Source organism: Bubalus kerabau, chromosome 20, assembly GCF_029407905.1.
Source record: "Bubalus kerabau isolate K-KA32 ecotype Philippines breed swamp buffalo chromosome 20, PCC_UOA_SB_1v2, whole genome shotgun sequence".
Classification (NCBI taxonomy): Eukaryota; Metazoa; Chordata; class Mammalia; order Artiodactyla; family Bovidae; genus Bubalus; species Bubalus kerabau.
This window is the reverse complement of record NC_073643.1, coordinates 19,627,202-19,652,149: the sequence shown is the minus strand read 5'-3', so window position 1 is coordinate 19,652,149 and position 24,948 is coordinate 19,627,202. Positions and strand designations below refer to the sequence as shown.

Here is a 24,948-nt window from a genome sequence, read left to right as displayed (position 1 = left end):
AGACCTCAAACTCAGGTCTGTGAGTAAAGCCCCATGCCATGCTGCCAGCCATTCTACACAGAGTCCTGATGTCCAAGATTGTTCCTGACTCTACTCCCAGACACTCCCCACTTCAGAGGAGCTCGTATTGGCTTCCGGATGCCAGGGACCGTCAAGGTCATCCAATCCCAACTCCCGTCCCCTGCACCAATTACCCCCCACAGCTAGGACGTCCTCTCCCCACACATCTGTTTTGGCCATGTGAGCTCTTTCTGGCCTTGAAGAGGGTCTGCCTGCCCATCGTCTCACCGCGCCGGTCCTGACGCTGCCATCAGGGTGTCAGAGGATGAGGCTGGCTTTTCATCAGTTCTCCCTGAAGACAAGAGATGGTGCCTCCCTTTCAGAGTTCTTGGGCCCAGAGGATCATGTTCCCTAAATGTACACATGGAGTTAGGGCCCCAATGCTCCCTCCTCTCAAGGTGCACAGGCCCACGCTGCCTGTTGTCAGGCCTCTGAGAATGGGTGTTTGGTGTATTCTCTCTGGTTTCCTAGTTGTTTATAGCAGGAGGGCAGTTCTGGACACTTCCTCTTGGCTGCGAGCGGAAGCCTCTCAGGATCATTTCCATCCTGACATTTTCTCATCATCCTACCAGTTCCCAGAACATCAAGTGAACTTTAATTGAGAAATACAGACTTCAGCCTGTAGGTCCTGCCTGTCCAGGACACAAGCCACATGGCCTCCCATGACAACTATTTGACTTGGCCCTGGAGACAATCTGTCATGAATGAATGTCATTGTGTTCCAGTAAATCTTTATTGAGGGCCACTGAAATTCAACTTTCTCACCATGTTCCTATGTCCCCAAGTAATCACCTTCTTCCGAATCTTTTTCAACCATGTAGAAACTGTTCATAGGCCATATGGAAGGAGGTGATGGACTGAATTTGCCCAGTGGGCTATACTTTGCCAACCCCTGATGTAGACAAAGCCTGATTTTACAGATAAGAAGCTTGACAGGAGCCTGTGGTAGGCTTGTGTTCAGGCTGAGATTATATCCCAATGTCATGCCTCTTCCACAATTTCAAGTTGCCTGTGACAGCCTGAAGAAATGGCCATTGTGGCATTGTTGAGGATCTCTCTAGATGCATGGATGTCCTCTTCAATCTGGATGCCTGGAAAGAGCAGGAATGGGACCAAGGAGGTGTCTTTCTCATCTATAAGGTCCCAGAAATGAGTCTGGCAACAAAAACAGCACAAATAAAGGAGAAATAATGTTGACACAATCAAAGGACATCTCATATTTCTCAGCATTTTCCGTTTCAAAGTATTCTACATCCCAACACCTCTCATAGCATCCTGAGCATCTACGTGAACCAAAACTGCCAAAGGGCAGCTTCCTCCCCCAGATCCAAGTACGGAAGGTTTGCGGATGTCAGAGGACCCCATGGGACTCTGGGCTTCCCTTCCCTTCCTTCCTCTTCCTCCTCTCTCCACTTCCGGCTCTGCTGCCACCTCACCCCCATAAACCAAAAGTGCCCTCACCAGCCTCCTTAAAGAAGGAGTCTCCGCCACGCCTGGCTCACAGAGAACACCGTTGGTCACGCATGTGCACGTGTGCTCAGTCGCTCGTCATGCTCGAGTCTTCATGGCCCCGTGGACTGTAGCCCGCCAGGCTCCTCTGCCCATGGGAGTTCCCAGGCAGGAACACTGGCGTGGGTTGCCACTTCCTTCTCCAGGGGATTTTCCTGACTCAGGCATCTAACCCACGTCTCCTGCATCACTTGCATTGGCAGGTGGATTCTTTACCACTGAGCCACCTGGGAAGCCCATTGATCATGAATAAAATGCTCCAGTTACATAAAACAAGCAACCCCTTCTCATGAGAATGAAAAGAAAAGCCTTCTTGCATTTGCTACCTACCATCTTTAGGGTGCTAATTTATCTGTAGAGATAATTTCCCTGAAGTTATCATTGAGCGTGCAGATTTTAACATGTCCCAAATGACATGCAAAATCCCAGGCTGGATGAAGCACAAGCTGGAATCAAGATTCCCAGGAGAAATATCAATAACCTCAGATATGCAAATAAAACCACTTTAAAGTGAAGAGGAACTAAAGAGCCTCTTGATAAAAGTGAAAGAGGACAGTGAAAAAGCTGGCTTAAAACTCAACATTCAAAAAACTAAGATCATGGCATCTGGTCCCATCACTTCATGGCAAATAGATGGGGAAACAATGGAAAGAGTGACAGACTTTATTTACTTGGGCTCCAAAATCACTGCAGATGGTGATTGCAGCCATGAAATTAAAAGACACTGGCTCCTTGGAAGAAAAGCTATGACAAACCTAGACAGCATATTAAAAAGCAGAGATGTTACTTTGCTAACAAAGGTCTGTATAGTCAAAGCTATGGTTTTTTTCTGTAGTCATGTATGGATGTGAGAATTGGACCATAAAGAAAGCTGAGCGCCAAAGATGTGTTGCTTTTGAACTGTGGTGTTGTAGAAAACCCTTGAGAGTCCCTTGGACTGCAAGGAAATCAAACCAGTCAATCCTAAAGGAAAACAGTCCTGAATATTCATTGGAAGGACTGATGCTGAAGGTGAAGCTCCAGTACTTTGGCCACCTGATGTGAAGAGTCGACTCACTGGAAAACACCCTGATGCTGGAAAGACTGCAGGCAGGAGGAGAAGGGGATGACAGAGGATGAGATGGTTGGATGGCACTACTGACTCGATGGACACGAGTCTGAGCAAGGTCCAGGAGTTGGTGATGGACAGGGAAGCCTGGCATGCTGCAGTCCATGGAGTCGCAAAGAGCTGGACACGACTGAGTGACTGAACTGGACTGACTGAAATGGCAGCCCACTGAATGCAAACTGGAAGCTTCTCCCCAAATAACGCTTAAAAGGCTTCCTTCTCTTCTCCTGAACACCACACTGCACACCGTGCGTTAAAAACAAGAAGCAAGCCTTGCACTGAAGAAATGTGTTTAACTTTCTATAACCCACTGTCCTCCAAACTCATCACCGATGAGCACTTTTCCATGTGCCACATCCTGACTTCTTGGGGGAACTGGTCCAGGCAGCAGAACCACCCCAGAGTATATGCAACTCACATGGCCCAACCTGATTCTACCATACGTTACAGTTTCCACCTGATCTTCTCTCTCTCTCCCATCCCCACTGCAGTCTCCTTGAAGGCTGCGATGGGGCCTCCTTCTCTTCATATCAGGCTAGGGGTTCTCTACCTCAGCACTACCAACAGTAGGGGCTGGATGGTTGTCTGCTGTGGAGGGAGCTGTCCTGTGTATTGTAAGATGTTTAGCAGTAACCCTGGCCCCTACCCAGACACCAGAGCCCCCCATTGGGACGATCAAAAATGTCTCCATGGTTTAGTCGCTGAGTCATGTCTGACTCTTCCGACCCCATGGACTGTAGCCTGCCAGGCTCCTCTGTCCACAGGATTCTCCAGGCAAGAACACTGGAGTGGGTTGCCATTTCCTTCTCCAGAATGTCTCCATGCTCAGCCATAAAAAAATAATGCCATCTGCAGCAACATGGACGGACCTAAAGATTGTTGTACTGAATGAAGTAAACCAGACAGAGAAAGGCAAATATCATATGATGTTGCTTATATGTGGAACCTAAAGAAAAAGGTACAAATGAACTTATTTACAAAACAGAAATAGGGTCACGGATGTAGAAAACAAACTATGATTACCTGGGGATAAGGTTGGGGGAGGGATAAATTGGGATACTAGGACTGATATATATACACTATGATATATAAAATAAATAACTAATAAGAACCTGCTGTATAGCACAGGGAACTCTACTCAGTACTCTGTAATGGCCTATATGAGAAAAGAATCTAAAAGAATCTTTAAAAAAAAAAAAAAAAGAGTGGCTATATGCCCATCCATATGTATAACTGATTCACTTTGCCATACAGCAGAAACACAACAGTGTAAATTAACTATACTCCAATAATTAAAAAAAAAAAGTGTCTCCAGATAGTGCCATATGCCCCCTGGGGACAGTTCTGACCGTGGTTGCGAACCACTGATGTAGAGCATCAAGGTAAGCTTCCCAGAGCCCCACAATCAAAATTTGTGCTAACTGATTAAATGCATCAATCTCCTGCATTTCGAAGAGAAAGGGAGGCTTCCTCTGAGCAAGCCTGGCTGTGAAGCGCGCAGGCAACTGCCCTGACATCTCCCCGCTGAGCCCCGCCCCGCCCCACCGAGGTCGTGATGCAGTTCGCTTGACCTAACAAGCTCTATCTACATCGCGTGTGTTCCAGCATCTGAGATGCAGCCTGCCTAAGGGGACCCGGCCAGGAAGGGAGGGGAGCGCTTTTCCTCTCACTCTGGGAATTCTGGATAGCTAAACCTTAACAGCATGACACAAAGCTGCCAACTGCTTTTGTTTTTAATTGTCAGAGGGAAGCATCAGGCTTTCAAGTCAGCCTATGAAGCCTCCCCAGGACGCTTTTCTTCTTCCAGCCCCAAGACGAAGCCTTGCCAATGGATGTCAATCTCTCCAGCCGGAGGGGTTTAAGCTCATCCTCTTTCCCCCCAAGTCCTGTCCACCAGTTTCTTGAAGAAAACTTCCAGCTGTATTTTAACTTCAGGATGAGTGCTAAAGTGTTTACAAATTGCTGAAGCTCTGAGACTCATGAATCTTGGGAGACAATTTCAATAATTCTTTACAGCAAGAATCAGCAGACTTTTTAAAATAAAGGGCCAGATAGCAGATATTTTAGGCTCTGCAGGCCTCTGATCTCTTTTGTAATTACTCACTTGCTGCTGCCACCCAAACGCAGCCACAGACCACAGTAAATGAATAGGCATGGCTGTGTTCCAATAAAACTTTATTTACAGAAGCAAGTTGTGGGCCAGGTTCAGCCCACAGGCTGTGAAGATTCCTGACCTAGAACATCTCCAATGATGAACCAGCCTTTGCCACCCCAATGCAGTGGAAAATTTCTCAAGAGAAAAATTGTGCTGTTCTTTTTACCAACAAAAGTCATACCAAATTCCCCAGAGACAGATTGATAGGAAGACATTGAGGTGCTGATTCCAAAGGCCTTTTGGTCTCCAGTTACCATTTGTCTGCTGCTAACCTTTTCAAGTTACTAAAGTTAAACTTTGCGCTTGCTTTCCAAAGCGTAGATGCTGCCAGCGGGAGACTTTGCCTCTCTTTTCTGGAGGTTGATCTCACTTGTCCCCATCCCACCCCTCAGGAAAATATGCAAGTCATGCAAATGCAGCCAAGAGGACCACTGCTTGAGCTCTGACCTGGAAGATGATCGGAAAATTGGCCGCTTGCTGATGGACTCCAAGTATTCCACGCTCACAGCCCGGGTGAAAGGCGGGGACGGCATCCGGATTTACAAGAGGAACCGGATGATCATGACCAACCCCATTGCCACAGGGAAAGATCCCACCTTTGACACCATCACCTATGAGTGGGCTCCCCCTGGAGTCACCCAGAAACTGGTAAGACAGCTTCCTGCAACCAAGTGGTTATTTCCTTTCTCTTGTAAATAGGAGTCATGCCATGGGTTCCTGAATGTCAAAGACAAGGGAACACAGGTGCAAGGTTATAAGAATGGTAGGAATAGCTATGGTTTCATAGCTGCTCCTACCTCTGGGTTCTTGAAGTGAAAACTATCTGGGCCTCATTTTTCCTCATCCATGAAATGGGTAGAGGTGTTCATGGGAATTCCAGCTGCATTACACAGTTGCTTATGGTTCCCTTTGGGCTCTCTGCTTCTGAATAGAGGATGCTTTATCCTTCAGAATTCTCAGAGTGCTTTTCTTCATCCACAAGTTGTTCATTTTCCCTCAGAGTGATCTGGGATGTGCCCTTTGCAAGGCTAGGGGAGAACACAGGAACACTCCTCTCTTCTCCCTAACTCCTGGGCTTAGAAGGGAGTTATGCCAGTTTACTTTACATAACTCTGGGGAAATGGCACCCAGAGAAGGACAAAGCCTAGAGAGAGCAGGTGATTTGCACAAGTCACCCCCCTTCAGCTTCCAACTAAAAGGACCCAAGGAAGGTCCCTGTGAACAGGCCTTACCCCAGGCAGTTAAGTTGGGAAGCTCCAGACAGCAGGGTCAGAATCATCAGACATGAGGACTTAAATGAAGCCCCAGGTAGCATCCCATGCAGGCCCCTTCAAGACCCAGAGCAGTGGGCTAGTGCCCCTCAGATTTCCACAAGTGCAGAAACTATCTGGAGAGCTTGCAGAAACACATCCAGCAGGCTCGGGGCTGGTGTGCCAAGCTCCCAGGTCATGCTGAGGCTGCCAGCTCCTAGACCACATCTGAAGTAGCAAGGACCTGGGTGATTTCTACAGGTTAATGAGATTTTAAAAAGCCCTACAAGGTTAGCAATGCAGACCTGCCATTGAATCCCATCTCTCCTGGGAGAAAAGAAGTGCCTTTCCAGTCCTGTGCGGCCCTGGCCCTGCAGGCTCCTCCCGCAGCTCCTGCCTTGCCCCCTCACTCAGTACCGGGCAGTGCGCTGACCTCCTGCCTTCCTGCCCTGGACCACTCTAGGCTCCTGCCCTCCGCAGGGTTTGCACATGCTGTTTCCTCTACTTGAAACATCCTTTCCTGGCTCTCTGTATAGCTGGGTCCTTCTGTCAATCAAGCCTCAGACGGGCCTCACCATACTACCCCATCTACAGTTGACGTCACTCATCCCACTAAAATTTTTTTCTCTCTCTCTCCATTCTCCATGGTATCCTTAGAAGCTCTTTTTTTTAATTTATTTATTTTTTATTGAGGGATAATTGCTTTACAGAATTTTGCTGTTTCTGTCAAACCTCAACATGAACAGCCATAGGTATATCCTTAGAAGCTCTTATTTCAAGCTGTCCTTGCCTCATGCAAGCCTATGCTTCATTATCACCCAGAGCATACGCACACATGTCCTGTGCATGGTGCATCCTTCGCCTCACACTGCACAGAGCGTGCAGCGGGCTTGATGAGTATTTATGCCCACGTGACCTCCCAGCCAGTGACACACCACAAGTGGTCAGTGAGTGGGCTGGACCTGCTCCGTAAAAACCCTTGTGAGTGGCCCACAAACAGAAGTGCGGGAATGGAGAATAAATATCGGGAAACCTCTGTGGCAACTGACACCCAAGTGCGTGATGGCCAAACAAAGCTCTTGTGTGCACAGCCTCCTGTGGCCTGAGAACCGTCTCACCAGGCACAGTGAGCCCACAGATCGTCCTGCGATCCAAACCACCCAACAGAACCCCCAAACAAACCTTGATTCTTTACCATAGAAGGTTCAAGCCTGGAGTTTAAGGAAGGAGGGGTGCAGAAATCCCTTCTAGATAAAGTAAAGAGAGACAAAGTTTGGTTTTTTTTTTATAAGCTTTGCTTTTTGAGAAGCATACTTTCAAAGAACACTTCAGCATGCATGAGGTGCCTGAGCTTAGCCACCCGGTGAGGTAGGGGTCAGTTTACCTGTGAGGGGACACAGAATGGTTCACTGCCCTTTGCCAGCATGAGGGGATAGGCAGGGGCAGGTCGGGGGCCACAGAGGGAGGCATTGAACAACAGCAGTGTCGGGTTCCGGTGGTTCCAAACACAGGTCTGCCTCCAGCGCCTGGGCCTGGGTGAACCATCACTGGGTCTTCAAGATGTTAGTGGAAACTAAAGCAAGAAGCTCATAAAAGAGCCGGCTGTGGGCGACAGGAACTGGCTGGTGAAAACCTCAAATGCTTCGGCCCCAGCCTAATCAGAGGAAGGCATCGTCGGGCCGTGATTAATGCCGGCTCATAAAACCGCACGGGATAAAGGCCCTTCTGTCTGCCCTGTGTCTGGCCTGCCTGAGCAAGTCGCATTTCTGAGATTGGATGACTCTCCTCCCACTCACCCTTCCGACTTTTCCTTAAATTACCAAGTGATCGGGACAGATTACATTTTGGAAATGGCCTGAATCTTGCTCTTTATCACCCTTCCCAACCAGAATAAAAACCAGAGAAATGCTTGAGCTTTTAAAGACTAAAGTCATGATAAACCTAATTGCTAGTATTTATTGAGTACATACTGTGAGCGAGGCGCTATGCTAAGAGCTATACATGCACGGAAAGTGTTAGTCGCTCAGTTGTGTCTGACTCTTTGCAACCCCATGGACTGTGGTCCGCCAGGGTCCTCTGTCCACGAGATTTCCCAGGCAAGGATACTGAAGTGGGTTGCCATTTCCTACTCCAGGGGATCTTCCCAACCCAGGGATAGAAGAACCCAGGTCTCCAGCATTGGTAGGCGGATTCCTTACCATCTGAGCCATCTGGGGGAGGGGGTGCATTATTGCTCCCATTTTACAGAGGAGCAAACAGAGCCTGTGGAGGAGTCCATGCAGGCCTGGCACTCTCGTGTGCCATCATCTGCCCCTGAACCCAGGGCAGACACCACTGCTCAGCCTCCCACTGATCAGTTTCCCACTGAGCCCTATTGGACCTCAGCATCCTTCTCAACACCGCACTCTAGGCTGCCAGGACTGACCAGGATTTGCATGGAATGTGAAGCCCATTTACTGTCCTTGTCTGACAGCTGGAGAAGATCAGGAAAAGCAAAATCGGGACTGGGCCTTCTGACCTCAGAGTCCGTGTGTCTCCTACTGCCCAACCCTGGGAAAGAGCACCTTTCTCCTCCACTTTTCTCTCTGATCCTTGATTTGTCTCCTGGTAAAGCCTGATTCTGGGAACCTCTTCCCCAAGAATTCTCCACCGGAGGGCAAAGCACCAAATGATTCAGAAAGGTCATCCAGTCTTACACCAAAGATTGGTTTAGGACCTAACGCAGTCTTCCCAACTGATCTGAGAAAAGGCCTCTTGCTAAAGGTTTTGGGAACATGACCTTGGTTGGCTTCCTAGGGAGACTGCTGATTCTGACCCAATCTCTCTTTCCATCGCCCCCTTCCCAAGTCCATGCCAATGATGGCAACTGTCTGAGAGCTATGCTGAGGTGGGTTCTGAGACCCTCATTGGGGTTGATTATTAATGTCTGCCATGTGTGAGTGAGTAGGGAGTGGTAGCATAGGCCTCAAGTCAGCCAGGATCACGAAACACACACCAGCAGCAACCAGATGCTGGGGCCTTGTCAGTGCAAAGGCAGAGAGCTGGTACCCAGCTGGGGCTTTAAGCTGCAACAGGAAAAGTAGGTCTCTGTCTCCAGGATGCCAGCCAGGCACCCCTTAGCTCTGCAGGTCACACACACGGTCTCAAACACAGGGTTGATTTATAAAGTCAAGCAGGGAGGGGTGCAGGCCCTAGAAGGTGGGAGCCACACAGAGACCCAGGGCCTGGGCATCCTGGCACCAGGCAATGCTTCCACAGAAGGCAGCAGCCACGGGCCATGGGCATCAGGCCATCCGGTGGGAGGGTTAGGGTCAGGGTTGGGCACAGAGGTGGCAAACAGTAGCAGAGTATAAACAATATTCGTTTCACACTTTCTCAATCTGTGTGGCCTTGACCTTTATCTCCCCATACCTGGGACCCACCCAAGTGTAAGATTTCTACTCATTTTAAAGAAAAGCAAGCCAGCAAACTAATGAAAGGCCAATCGGACAGTTATCCATGGCCATATTTATAGTCAGATGGTCTACCATCTATCCCAGCCTTATCAGTGTGGAAATGTTATTGACCTGAGACCTTGTCGATTCTACTATTAGAAGGGGCCCTTGCATATTTTAAAATTAATAAACCATGAAATGCCTTCTGCCTATAAGGATTTAATTATACTTTGCTAAGAAAAGCGATTTAAAAAAAATTTTTTTTTATAAGAAGCATTGCCATGAGGTAAACGAGGTAAAAATCTTCTGTTTTTAAGGAAACAAAATCCATGTTGCAGAGCCGGCGGATCTAAAATGAAAGTCTACTGAAATTATCCCATTCTCATCAAGCATGTGAAGCTGTGGTTATGGCTTGGGGGAGAGTGGAAGCTTGTTCAGGCCTCCCTTGGGTGTTCCCCCAAAATTCACCCCTTTTCTTCCTTGAGACTAATCCTTGGGTTTTCCGGAAACCTGCAGGAAACCACAGGTCTTGCCAGGGCTCAGATCTCCCATGCCCGGGTGCATGGGAATCACGGTGCTGGGTCTCCCCCTCCCCAGGGCCTGCAGTACATGGAGCTCATCCCCAAGGAGAAGCAGCCAGTGACCGGCACCGAGGGCGCCCTCTACCGCCGGCGCCAGCTCATGCACCAGCTCCCCATCTACGATCAGGACCCCTCTCGCTGCCGCGGACTTTTGGAGAACGAGCTGAAAGTGATGGAAGAGTTTGTGAAGCAGTATAAGAGCGAGGCCCTAGGTGTGGGCGAGGTGGCCCTCCCCGGGCAGGGCGGCTTGCCCAAGGAGGAGGGGAAGCAGCAGGAGAAGCCTGAGGGAGCCGAGACCGCGCCCCCGACCACCAACGGCAGCATCGGTGACCCGTCCAAGGAATACGTAAGTCTCTCCCACCCCTCCGTCCATCCATCCATTCATGCCTCGGGTCTGGATGAAAATGCCCAGGTCAGGGCTGCAGGGTTAGGGCCCCAGCTCCAGGCCCTGTTCCTTCATTCCTGCATCCATCTGTGGTCATGGTCCAGAGGCGGTCACAGACAAGCAGACCCCACCAGCTCAGAGAAAGGGCATCTCTCCTTGCTCGATGGTGAGGGTGGGCTTGGGGGAGGAGGGGAGGCCCCCTCTGGCCTTGCAAGAGTCACTAGGAGTCCCCCAGGCCTTTGGGCTCTTCAGGGGAGGCCTGTGTTGCCTTCAAGAGGTGAGCATGCCCTAAAAGAGGTGAGAGTCTCAGAGCACAGCACAGTCAAAGGACTGAATGAAGTGGCAGGTGGCTGATGGTGTGGTACTGGGGGGCTGGCAAGGTCAGCAGAGGCACATTTCCTGAAGAGTCATGCACTCCATCCATCCATCACTCAAGGATCCATTAGCCTGTACTGTCTGCCGAGATCCAGGAAATTAAACAAGCAGAGGACCCTGTCCCCATACTGGGATGTCATAGACTTAGGACTTTACTCCAAGGGCCATAGAGAACAGTGGTGGGCTTGAGACTGGGGGCCACGTGGGGCTATCTGCTAAGTTTCATGGGACCCCCAACCCCAACCCCCATCAGTCAAGAGGCCCTGTGACTCTACGTGACATTGGAAACATGAGTCCCAGTCCATCAAGCAAATCACCTGCCTTGCTGGCAACAGGCAAGAGTCACCCACGTGAGCCAGGAACCCCAGGGAAATACCCACCCAAATGATGCTGTCACTACATCAAGAAGGGGTCTCTCTTCTCTGTAACTCACACTTGCTATCCGAAACCTGCATCCTGCATTTCCAACGCCCACCCCATGGGCACATTCATTTGGGATTGCCATCTGATGAACTCGAAGACAAAAGAATGAAACTGATTTTCCTTAGCACAAATTAGTGCTGGTGTTGAAAAGACCTGTTTCTCAGGAAGAATTCACACCCCAGGAATTGATTTTTAAAAATTACATGCAGTGACCATGTTTTCAGAAACCAGCCCCCTACCCAGCCCTGCTCTCTATCCACCCTCCAGTAGCCATCGCCTCTTAACAACTAAGTACTGTGGAATTCCAAATTGGAAGGCAGCTTCTTTAAGTCTGTGACATCTCCCAGTTGCCATTCCCAGGAGAGAAATGCTGATCTGAGAACGTATTTCATCCTGGATTCCACATGTTTGGACAGCGTGGAAGTAGGGCAGAGGCAGCCTAAGATCCCAGGTCCTTGGCAACAGTCAGCTCTAGGAAATGGCTCTGAAACTTTAGAAGCATTTAAACAAGACCAGACAGTAAATAGAGAATCCACAGGAAGGTGATATTGGTGGGTTGAGCTGGTTAGGGAAGACAGACTTTTCCTTCCCTTGTAGTTGTTGTTCAGTCGCTAAGTCGTGTCCAGCCCTTTGTGACTCCATGGACTGCGGCACGCCAGACTTCCCTGTCCTTCACTATCTCCCAAAGTTTGTTCAAACTCGTGTCCATTGAGTCGATGATGCCATCCAACCATTTTATCCTCTGTCTCCCCATCTTCCTCCTCCCCTCTATCTTTCCCAGCATCAGGGTCTTTTCCAATGAGTCAGTTCTTCGCGTCAGGTGGCCAAAGTACTGGAGCTTCAGCATCAGTCCTTCCAATGAATATTCAGGATTTATTTCCTTTAGGATTAACTGGTTTGATCTCCTTGCAGTCCAAGGGACTCTCAAGAGTCTTCTCCAGCACCATAGCCCCTTCCTTTTCCTAAACCCGATCTTCATTAGATAACTAATTGTGTCACTAGTAGACCACATCCGTTACCCCCTCTAGACACTGAGGTCCTGTCTTGTCCATCTCCGTAACCGAGGGCCACAAATCAAACCACCCCATCTCTGCAGCAGGTACCACTGATATAATACACAGAGAAGGTGCTTGATAATTATGTGATGCATGCATGAATGAATGTTGAAACTAAGTTGATCCTCTAAAGATGGGGACCACTTGGGTGGCTGTTTTGCTTGAGAGGACAATGAGATTTCAAGTTTACATGCCTTGATCATCTTCTGTGTGCTACATGCTACGTTCACCGCTTTCAGGTCTCGGATTAATTCAGACCGTTACCTGGTGGGTGGATTTCACAACCCCTGTATTACAGGTGGGACTTCCCAGGTGTCGCAAGTGGTAAAGACTCCACCTACCAATGTAGGAGATGCAAGAGAGGCAGGTTCAATCCCTGGGTCAGGAAGATCCCCTGGAGGAGGGCATGGTAACCCACTCCAGTATTCTTGCCTGGAGAATCCCATGGACAGAGGAGCGTGGCAGGCTATAGTCCACGACATTGCAAAGAGTCAGACATGACTCTATGCACACATGTGTTGCAGGTGAGGACTCAGGGATTCAGAGACGATAGGTAGCTTGTCTGAGGCCCCATCGTTTCTGGGGGGGAGTGGGGTGGTCAGACTCCGGATCTGATACTCTTTCTACTGTGTGATGCTGAATATAGAACCCTGCCTGTTATCTGTATTTAACTCAATGTTTATCTCCTCAAAGCCAGGGAGCAAATTCTATTAAGGAAACTAACATCCTGCCAGGCTGTAGACTGTGTCCCTGGCAGCCCCAACCCAGGGGGCAGCATATCAAGGGGACGTGGGTGCTGGCCGGCCTGTGTGCCGGGCTCCCCTTGTTCTCATAAAAGGGCAGCAGGACAGCCTCCAAAGCCAAATGTCAGGCACAAACCCTCCTCCCCTGAGGAGGGAAACGAACTTGGCTAGAAGCCACCGGAGCATTCAACCTAAGAACCTGGGCACAGGGAGGAAGCATAGAACTGACACTCCAAATCAGTGATGTGTGAAAGAGGAGGCAAAAGGAGGGACATGTGCCACGCAGTGCACTGGCGCTACGACGGTAACACACCGTGCTTCATCATCCTGATGGCACGACTGTAACACACCGTGCTTCATCATCCTGATGGCGAGCGTCAGTGCCATCGCTGGCCTTTGCTGAACCAAGGACAGTGCTAAGCAGGGAGCATCTGATGTAGAGCTCCCAGCCACAGGAGGTGGGGCTGTGGGGTTCAAACCAACCTCTGTCAGCCCCCAAGCCCATCTTCCTGTTTCCCAAGGTTTATTGCCCAGAAAGCTCATGGATATGAAGCTATTAAAGGGCCACGTGGCCGTGTAAAGGGGACATCAGGGTTTCTTTCAGGCTGGACTTCTCAGAGCCTGCAGAAGACTATGGCAATGTCCAAAAGCACCTGGCACCCTGGCTAAAATCCAGCAGCCTGGGTCCCACCCCAGACTAGTGGGTGCAGGTGGGGCCTGAGACCCAGCACTTCCAACAAGTCCCCAGGCTGATGCCAGTGCTGGGCTAGGGGCCACCCTTTGAGAACCACTGCTATAGAGGATTGAAAATGACCTGATGTATAAGCTCAGCCAAAACGATATCGCCAATGAGGGTCCGCGAGATGCTAACATGGACGTGTTCTAGACGTGTCTGGCCTCCCCCGGCCCAGCTTCCGGCGTCCAGCTTTGAGAACACTGTCAGAACTCTTGAATTCCTTGAACTGCCCACGGGGAGTTCAGGGAACATTTGCAGATAATACAGCCCCCCCGCTCTCTCCCGGCCCTGATCGCCCCAGCCGGGAGCTCACAACACTCTGCTCTCAGCAGCCAGAGGCCAGGGGCCCCACCCTCAGAGCCTCCACAGCCTGCACCCCACGGTGGTCCTCCCCGGCGCTCACTCGGCTCCGTCCTGAGGCTGGGCAGCCTGTTACCTTGGAAACCTTGGGAGGAGCCGGGACCGCAGCGATGCCAGGGTCGGACTGCCGACTCCTCCCTCCACCAGACTGACCAGACCAGAGGAGCATTCCCACCAAAGCCTGTTCGGAGTCATCCGTATGGAATCCCTGCCCACGGGCTGAGTGCTGGGTGAAGCCGGAGAGCGGCGGCATGGCGGGAGCAGCAGGTCCCTGGAAGTGCCACTCTGACGCTGTGCTTAGGAGAGGTGGCAGCATGGGAAATGCCCATGAGAGTCAGCCCTCTTCGTGAGGAAAAGTCACACAGGAAAATCCCAGGTACCAGCTTGTCGGCTGTCACTCTCAAAGCAGGCCCTTTAAATCACTGAGGCCAAGTAAACCCCCCAATATTCAGCCTCCCTCTCTCTCCCTGAGTTGTACGTGGAGTGGGGAAGGGAGCTGGTATTGCACAGCAGTCTCATTCATCTCTTTGAATCACCCGAACAACCGGTGAGAGAGGGTGGGGTTGTTATACCCATTTTACAGATGTGGAGTCTGAGGCACGGAGAGGTTAACTGGTTTGCTAGTGAGATTCCAGCCCAGGTCCTTCTGCGTCACCAGCCCTGTGGGGTCTGGGCAGGGTGGGGACAAAGCAAAGGCATGTGCACTTCTGTTTGTTGGGGTGAGTGGAGATGTGTGGACTCACAGCCCAGCCAGCAAAGAATTTAGGGGCAGGTCCGGAACAAGGAAAGGGCTTGTCTGCCCCACTCCAATCCCACCTGCCATAGGTTCCCAGGGGTCTTGGGCGCTTTGAAGCATCCCATGGTCAGGAAACTGCCCACCCCAGCAGCCTGGACTACTCCACAGCCGCACGGCGGGGCCCCGCATCCAGCTCCCAACCCCTCCCACCTGGATGGATCCCACAGACACCAGACCTTGATGCACTGACCGTGAACGGCTCTACCAGACCATTGCCCTGCGTTCACAGAGCCTACAGGATATGTTCTCAGAAATTAAATATACAGATTTCCTGGGCATGGTCATCCTGCCCAGGAATTTCCTCCCTTCTCTACACCCCAAACTTGTAACCGAAGAAAGAAGCAAGCAAGCCAGGACATAGCATTTAATGTCATCTCCACCCTTCCGTATTTTTCATTCCTGCCAGGAGCCCCCCAGCTCCTGCCTCACAGGCCAGGCCATGGTCCCAGAGAAGATTAAAAGAAGAACAGACTGAAAGAAGCGAAGACATTTCTGGAAGTCGTAAAGATGTGTTCCTCAGGTCCCAAATGACAGTGGACCTCCCCCGACCCCGTTTCCCCACAAGAATGCACAGAGGAGGGACCAGAGGCCTGGTCCCCTCCCTCCCGTGAGCCGGCCTCGCAGATGGAAACTTACAGCAGCTGGCAGCTCAGCCCAACTCCAGCCCCGACGGGGACATATTTGTGGGCAAGGGACTTCCAAAGCTTGGTCAGAGCAGATGTTTGGCTTGTGGGCTGGCAGGAGAGCCAGTCTCTCTCTGCACACTTGAAACCACCACCCCATGCCTAAGAGCCCCATCTGAGCTGAGGACCGAGGGTCAAAGGCCCAAGAGGCAGCCCTCCCAGTTGCCACGGTTACCAGGCTCCTCCACATCCGCCTGCCTCCTCCTTTACGGCGGAGATATTTTAATGACATTAAAGGAGATTTTCTTTTCCACAGAAAATTCCTTTCATCCCACTTTTGATACTATAAATACTTCTCCGTGTTGCCACATAAGGCTTCACAAGTATCTTGCCCCGCCCTACCCCCCTTGAAGTGGGCTGCGTAATAGTCCATTGACTAAAACAGGGCTTTCATTTTCCTGTTGGAGGTTACTCCGTGACAACGATGACATGGAGGGTGGTGTCGTCTGCCACTCACTGACGGCCTATGTCATGCCAAGCACCACGCCAGGGGCTTCTCATGGCTGTTTTATTCAATTCTAAGAATTACTCGACAAAATAGACTCTCCCCTAGCTAGTCGTCTAACTGGTGAGCGCTGAAGCCAGAACTGGAACGCGGGTCAGCCTCACCCCAAACCCCGCACAGACTCCAAACAATGGGAGCTCCCTGACTTCCAGAGCTCCCAGGGGGCCTGGGCACCATGCGAGGCTGCTGCAGTGGAGATGGCCACACGTGAGCCTTGTCCCTACTCTCCCTCTGTAAGGACATGCTTGTCAAAGGGGGACCAAGAACACCCCAGGCCGACAGTCTCTCTTCCAAGTGTAGCATTTAAGAAGACTTTGTGGCTCCCACCTCCCCCTTCAGCAGACCACCAGTGAGGGAGACTTGGTTACACGCCTGACATTCTACCTCGCTTGGCAGAGCGCCCCCTCCCCAAGGACCTGGGCTGAGAAGACGTGGGAGGCAAAGCACGGGGTGGCTAAGCACTTGCCAGCTTCAGGGCCCACCTTGTGTCACAGAGGAGGACACTGAGGCTCAGACAGGTGGCTGAGTCATCCAAGGTGCCCCCAAGAGGAAGCGATGCTGGGACTCCATACAAAAGCCCGGGACCCTGACCACCGTGCCTGCACCATCCCATGCAGTCTGCACCTGAAGGAGCCCGGGAAGATGACAGTGTGGGGGCCTGGAGCACAAGGGGCGGAAGATGCCCGCCACAACACCGGGCCAGGAAAGAGCAGAGAGACGGGGCGGGGAACCAAACTACTCTGGGATGCACAAGGTTGCAAAGCCAAGATGGTGAATAATCGCCATAAGAGGAAATGGGGAGATGCTGTTTATGAATAAATTGTTGAGTATTTGTGTTGGAGGGAAGCCAGCGCCTGGATTCAAGGCCCTTGTGTTAATATTTACTGTGTTATAGTGGTGAGCTTTTCACGAGGTAATCTGAGTTTAGACTGGGGAGGCCTTTGGATAAGAGCCTTCCAGAAGGGAAGGGCGTGATTGGGACAGAACTGCTGGCCACCCTGACGGAGAGGCTGTGGCTGGTTTGGAAGGTTCTCGGTGCCTGCAGACTCATCTCTGAAGGCTAGCGTGTCTCATCCCTGGAGGTAGTTCTCTGGCCATGGGACCTGGGGCCACTGGCCTGGACCTGCTGTTTCCTGAAACGCTTTGTGTGTTGGTTACTTCCATTCAGAAGCCTGAATGACTCTGTGTGCCCGCATGAGCTGGACCTGTTACCTAGGGCCACACAGAAAACCACCCCAGGATGCAGCAGCTCAGAGCACTGATGTCTGTGTTGCTCACAAATCAGCAGTTTGGGTAGGGCTCAGCGGGCTAGCCTGTCTCCAGCCATGATGCTGGGAAGACGGAGAAGGCTGGGGCTGGACTATAGCAGGGGCTTTGGCCTCTCCCTATCTCTGTGTTTTCTCTGCGTAGTTTCCCTAGAAAGGGGGCCTCGGGAATTTTTCCCAGTCCCCCGCCTCCGCCTCCACCTAAACTCACAAAGAAGAGTTGGTGGAAGCTGAGCTGCCTTTTATGACCTGCCTCGGGAATAGACAGCATCCCGTCTGCCACATTCGGTTCTACAGGAATGAGTCACTGAGGCAGGACCCATGTGAACAAAGGAATCAGACGCCCACTGGTGGGAGGAAGGTGCACAGAGCCACCAGCATCATTTCCACACATCACAGTGGGCGGAACCCAGCCCTACAGGGTCTGAGCTTTGGAGGCAACTGAACCTAGCATGCTCCTCTGCTTTCTCAAAGCAGGTGTTTACAAAGACCCGAAGTACGGGATAGACAAAAGCCTCTCATTTAGACCCTTGTGATAAATACTTTCACCATTTGAACAGGGACAGGGCGAACCTTCTGCGTAAAGAGACGTTCACGGGAGAAATGTCACGTGTGTTCTACTTATGACAGGTCTGGGGACTTCCCTGGTGGTCTGGGGGCTAAGAATCCATGCTCCCAATGCAGAGCACCTGGGTTTGATCCCTGCTCAGGGAACTAGATCCCACATGCTGCAACTAAGACCCAGAGTAGCCAAATAAATAAATAAATATTTTAAAAAAAAAAGAAAAGAGAGGTCTGTGCGACAGCTCCTCTCCCCAAGGGACAACAGTCTGAAAACTAGGTCACATGGCAACCAGAACATGGACGGATTCCCATGAGGAAGCTCTGATTATAGCCAGTTGGAAGTCTGAATGAGAACCCACTGACATGCCAATGATCAATGTTCTTCTCTGCTCCTTTTAACCAGTCCCAAAGGACTTCTACTGGACCACGCTGTCTCCTCCAGAGGGGACATCGCCTGGGAATGACTATATTGAGCTTTCTTCAGAACAGTATAGAACTGAAGCATCCCAGGAATTCAAATTGGCTTTTGGGCCAACTGAACCTAACTGGTGATGTCATTTTTGCTGAGTTTATATATATAAGGTCATGTTTAAATGCTGTATGACAGTGGTTCATGAACTGTGGCCCCCTGATTACCCCAGCATCCCCTAGGAGTCTGCAAATTCCTTCCCCACCCCCAGATCTACTCATCAGACCCTGCAGGGTTGGGGAGGTGCTGCACCTCCCTGTCTGGAACCGGAGAGCACGGTCTTAGAGGGGGTACGATGGGAGAGGGAGACAAGCAGGCCTGTCAAGCCAGGGACTGGTTGTAGCCAAGTCTGGGGTAGTGACAGGATGGAAGTCGCCTGACTTAATTCTCTGGCCTTGTACAGAGAGAGAGAACAGACATGGAAAAACACAGAGCCCGCGGGTGGGAGGAATGACCTCCTCACACTCCACGTGCTCATGGTCCTACTGAAAGGAACCCAAGCCTCCAAACCAGAAGCAGATCCTGCCTGAGACATCGTTGTCATCTTAGGAAATGGATTTAGCTCCTCCAGGCCTCAGCTTTTTATAAATAGGGCTGGGTAGGGATGAAAGTAGATTTTAGCTAATTAGTACTGAACCGTTATAAAGTTCATTATTCTAGGATCTCACTTAATCCATGTACCAGGCCTATGATGTTCTGAGTATCATTAGTAGTATTTTCCATTTGACGGATGGAAAATACTAAGGCACAGAGAGGTTGGTTAACTTGCCCAAGGTCACACAGCTAGCCCCCTCCTCCCTCAAGCATCCACTGCAGTTTAGAAACTGTAACCCTCAGTACTGAGGATGATAGAATAAGTTTATGGAAAGAAAGGCCCCGGATCACAGGACCCAGGCAGGCTGGGCCTTCGGACTCCTGGTTGCCAGGATGCCCCTGGTGGCTGAGGGGCCGCCAGATTGATAGAGCCAGGACACTATCAGATCTCTTATCCTTTGGGACCACAGGAAGGGGGCATGGAAAACAGTTCAGAGGCAAGAAGAAATTGGTTCCTGACGCATGTTGACAGGACTTACTAATCAAACATCATGTTTTCGTAAAATGGCAGTGACACTGTTTGCTTTAAAAAGGATCGGCTTAAAAGAAAAAGGACTGGCTACTGGTAGTAATGGGGTGCAGAGCAGGAATGCTGGGGGACAACGAGGGATAAGACACTCCCCAAAGAGGCCCTGACAGAGCCCTCTCAGACAGTGCTTCCAGAATTCTCCCACGGCATGAACCAGAACTCAGCACTCTTGGCTTTCAGAACCAGCACGGGCTCCCCATTACCTCCAGAGTGAGGTCCCAACCCACAGTTCGGAGTCACCCGTGATCACCCCAGACTGCCTCTCTGACTCACATCCCTCTGCTTCCTTCTGTGGGTCGCAGGCACCTACCAGCACCACCACTCCCCCCCGCCCCAGGCACACCCGGGCGCATTTACATCCCTTCCTTTTCCCACCTCTGTGTTAGAAAAACAGCTGGAAATTTGAAGTTGGGAGCCCCACTGATGTTGCCTGGTGATACCTGACCAGGCATGATGGATGGACAGAAAGCCCTTCTGTGTGGGAGAACAGGGGCTGGACACGTCATTCTGTGAAATATGGAAAGACAGATGGATAGGAAACTCACTTGGTTCTCAAACAGCCCTCGCCAGACAGCTGACACTTCGCAGCTATGCTTAAGAGATGTGACAATCAATGAATGTGGATGCGTTATCTGTTTTTCCCATAAGGCTTCACAGGTGGCTCAGTGGTAAAGAATCCACCTGCCAATGCAGGAAATGCAGGTGCAATTCCTGGGTGGGGAAGATCCCCTGGAGGAGGAAATGGCAACCCACTCCAGTGTTCTTGCCTGGAGAATCCCATGGACAGAGGAGCCTGGCGGGCTACCGTCTGTGGGGTCGCACAGTTGGACATGACAGAGCAGTCATACACAGGCAGGCTCTGATGAGTTCCAGGTGAGCTGGGGCTCAGTCACGTGCAAGGGACAGGGTTTCGCTCTGGGGAGGAACTAACACACATCATTCTTGTGGGCATAAATGAAACCACAAATCCAGTATGGTCCAAGGCACGTCATCAGGCAGCCAGGACTAATTAATCAAACGCGTTCCTATCTGGGCACGCGCTCAGCCACAGCTGTGCTTAGGGACCACTCTCAGTACATGGGCTTATTTTGTCACTTGGTTTTCTTTCCCTGATTATCACCATTTTAATTGTATTTCTTCTTCATTTAAAAGAATATATTAAGTATGCAATTAAAGTATATAAATAAGACAAAGTGTTTAGGCTTTGACTATATGCCTACTCATCTTTACATAGCAAAACAATAAATATCTCTATTTGGGCTGACATATAATTAGTGCTTAGTAAGACAGTATGTTCATTTCAAGCCATGGGTCAACAAGCATTTCTATAGAGGGCCAGGTAATCAATTAATTAGGTGTTATGGGCCAAGAGTTAAAATCAGTGATATCACATAAGAACTTTTTGTGGCAAGAGAGAAAATAAATGTCCACAACTTTTTGAAATTCAAAATAAAGTAGGATAATTAAGACAGGCTTTTACAGTACATGTTGTATTAGTCAACTCGGGCTGCCATAAAGAATATCACAGACCAGGGGGCTTAAACAACAGAAATGTGTGTTTTTACAGTTCTGGAGGATAAAAGTTCAAGCTCAAAGTGCTGACACGACTGGGTTCTGGTGAGACCCCTCTTTCTGGCTTGTAGAGGGCCCCCTTCTCAGTGTTTCCTCACATGGCTTTCCCTGTGGGTACACCCAGAGAGAACAGCAGAAGGAGAGCCAGCCATCTCTGGTCTCTCTTCTTCTAAGGACACAAGTCCTGTCTGATTAGAGTCCCACCCTAATGACCTCGGTTAAACTTAATGAACTCCTTAAAGGCCCTACCTCCAAATACAGTCACACTTTAGGGCTTCAACATATTAACTGGGGGAGGTGAACCATTCAGTCTGTAACACAGGCCTGCTCGTGAAAAATGGAATTCTCCGGGGGCAGAAAAACATGCCAGTAAATTGGAGTTCAAACGTAAGATGCATTTGAAGCTGATGGTTCCTACAAGAACAGGCAGAAGCTGTGTTTGCCACAGTTGTGCCAGCACTGATGGAAAGACCACCCAGTGGAGTAGAAAGAACCTCGGCTTTGGGTCAGGCTGGGCCCGTGTTGAAATCCCAGCTTTGCCTCCCATCAACCGTTGCTACTCGACAGTGACTGAATCTCTGTGAACCTGGGTTCTGCCGTGTTTGGGGGGTGGGGGGGAGGGGGAGGGAGGGAGCAGGACATACAGGTCTCCCTAAAAGGAAAATAACTCGAGAAGGGAAAGTAACTATCTTGGGTTTCCATAAGGGTATCAGTCAGGAGTGAAACGGAGAAGGCAATGGCTCCCCACTCCAGTGCTCTTGCCTGGAGAATCCCAGGGATGGGGGAGCCTGGTGGGCTGCCGTCTATGAGGTCGCACAGAGTCGGACATGACTGAAGTGACTTAGCAGCAGCAGCAGCAGGAGTGAAAACACCCACGCATAATACTGGATATACACCTGCCCCCGGGAGATGACAACCAGTATCACCCTCATCACTGGCGTTCTGGGGAGTGGGCAAGAACTCCAGAACAACTGGAGAGATTTTACAGATTGAGGATGCCGTCCGGATAGGATGTGATGGGAACAGCCATTTACCTCTGTGGTAAATACCAAATATTTGACCAGAACCCCTCCACGGTTATTAAAAACAAGGCAAGTCTGAGAAACTATCATAGCCCAGAGGAGCCTGAGGAGACATGGTCGCTGTCCGTAATGCAGGATCCTGGATGGGATCCTAGAAGAGGAAAGGGACATTAGGTAAAATCGAAGCACATTTGGAGAAAGTTTGGGCTTTAGTTAATAATAACATACCAGTACTGGTTACCTGATTCTGACAAGTGCACCGTATTCATGTAAGATGCCAAGCAAACAGGACGGTGGGTGTGGGGTCTGCAAGAGTCCTCTGCACTAGCTGTACAATTTTTTCTGCAAATCGAAAACTTCTAAAATTTTAAGTCTATTAAAAGGCAAACCCTAGCATCCAGTATCGTGCATCGAACCTGGACTGGCGACTCGTTTCATACATGATATTATTGGGGCTGGTGCACTGGGACGACCCAGGGGGAGGGTGTGGGGAGGGGGGAGGGAGGGGGGGTTCAGGATGGGGGGGCACGTGTACCTGTGGCGGATTCATTTCGATGTTTGGCAGAGCTAATACAATATTGTAAAGTTTAAAAATAAAATTAAAAAAAAAGAAATACAAATCAAAAAGGAAAAAAAAAAAGGCAAACCCTGCGCAGGTAAAAGATTCATTCAAAGTGCAAGGTGGACCAGTGGGTTTTACTGTGTTGAAAACAGGGATGAAAGTCTGGTTGGTATGGTTTCAGACTCTACATTAACTTGCTTCTGAGAAACTGCCGCTTGTCAAATTTTGATTAATAGCAAAGAAAAATAGTTCAATTATCTGGAAGGGCTATTTAAAAATGCCTTTTTCAATTCCTCAGAAAACCCCATAATGCAAAAGATGAAAAGCTAAAGCAGTCACAGAAAGTGAGAAATTCTCTACTGAGCCAGTCATTAGAGGTCTGCAAAAATGTAAACAAGTCCACACTCTGACTCAATTCCTGTTTTCCTGTTTTGGAAAATACAGTTATTTATAATTACAAATATTTATATTGACATGTTGTTGGTTTTCTATTTTTAATGAATTAATAAGTAGTTATTTAACTTTTTCCTAAGTTATGATTTCTCATATGGTAAATACCATGAGCTATTAACCCATATGAACAGAAACTCTTGGAGGTTCTCAATAATTTTTTAAGAGTCTAAAGGCCCTGAGAACAAAATGTGTGAGAATCATTGTACTAAACAAATACTTCAGTCCTCACAACTCCCTGCTACGTAGGTAGTAGTATTATTCCACGTTGCACGTGAGAAAACTGAAGGACAGAGAGGTACCGTAGCTTGCTCAAGATCACTCAGGAAGCAGAGGACTGGCGTTAACACTGGAACCCGGGTCATGATGCACTCCTGACGACCTTGTGTCCTGGGGCTCCGCCCCCACCCTTCCTTCCAGGTCTGTGAGCTCTGCAAGGGCGTGGCCCCTGCCGACAGCCCTGTGGTCTATTCAGACAGGGCAGGCTACAGCAAGCAGTGGCACCCTGCCTGTTTCGTGTGCACCAAGTGCTCCGAGCCGCTGGTGGACCTCATCTACTTCTGGAAGGACGGGGCGCCCTGGTGTGGCCGTCATTACTGCGAGAGCCTGCGGCCCCGGTGCTCCGGCTGCGATGAGGTGAGGACCTGCAGGGGTGGACGGTGGGGTAGGCATACCTCTGACTGCAGGAGAGGACCCCGAGGCCCAGGAGGGTGTGGTTTCGCCAATGATGTGATCCACAGGTAGGAAAACTGGGGCTCAGAGCCCCCTTCACACTCTTGGCCTCTGTTTTCCCATCTGCAAAATGGGCAGAAATTAGTTCCTGCCCCCAGGTCTGTTGGGATGCGTGGGACACACAGCACCTGTCAAATCTTATCCTAGGCAGGAGACCCGGCACTTAGTAAGTGCTCAGAACATCATGGGGTGTGCCCGGAGGCAGACAGAACACGGTCATACCTGGCTCTGCATATGGGTCCCTAACTCCTGTGTCACAGTTTTATCACCTACAAAATGGGAGGGTGACAGTGCCCACCCCATGCAGTTGCTGTGAGGACAAACGAGATCGTGCCCTAAAATGCTTGGCATGGGCCCGACCTAGTGACTAAAAAAATAGAAGCTGCCATGACTCTTAGAATCAGGTAATACACAATGAGACAACAGTATTATTGTAACGTGTAGCATCAGCATAACACAAGCCAACAGTTAGAGATGCTAGGAAAGGGGCGCAGCTCTCCAATATGGGTTTAGACTAGAGGCACTCACAGGTGTGTGAATAGTGACAGGAACAGTTATGGCAGTAGCAACTACTGTCTGCATGCCCTTGGTGACGCGAAACTCGCTACCTTCACCTTTGGCACACATGAGGGTTAGAAATGCCTTCTTCACTTTGAGCTAGGATCTTCCCCTCCCACCTTCCACATGTTGCTCTCTGTGAGAAGTTCAGTTCAGTCGCTCAGTCGTGTCGGACTCTTTGTGACCCCATGAATCACAGCATGCCAGGCCTCCCTGTCCATCACCAACTCCCGGAGTTGACTCAAACTCACGTCCATCGAGTCGGTGATGCCATCCAGCCATCTCCTCCTCTGTCGTCCCCTTCTCCTCCTGCACCCAATCCCTCCCAGCATCAGAGTCTTTTCCAATGAGTCAAGTCTTCGCATGAGGTGGCCAAAGTACTGGAGTTTCAGCTTTAGCATCAGTCCTTCCAGTGAACACCCAGGACTGATCTTCTTAAGAATGGACTGGCTCGATCTCCTTGCAGTCCAGGG

The 24,948-nt window shown here is 50.1% G+C and overlaps 1 protein-coding gene across 1 annotated transcript in view; it reads left to right on the top strand.

The window, feature by feature from the left end:
* Positions 1-24,948, top strand: part of LMCD1 (LIM and cysteine rich domains 1) — a 57,134-nt gene that overhangs the window by 30,541 nt on the left and 1,645 nt on the right. Inside the window, exons 3-5 of the mRNA XM_055557949.1 lie at positions 5,225-5,480; positions 10,114-10,443; positions 23,606-23,821. Coding sequence (XP_055413924.1) covers positions 5,225-5,480; positions 10,114-10,443; positions 23,606-23,821 — 802 coding nt within the window. The remainder of the gene's footprint in view (positions 1-5,224; positions 5,481-10,113; positions 10,444-23,605; positions 23,822-24,948) is intronic.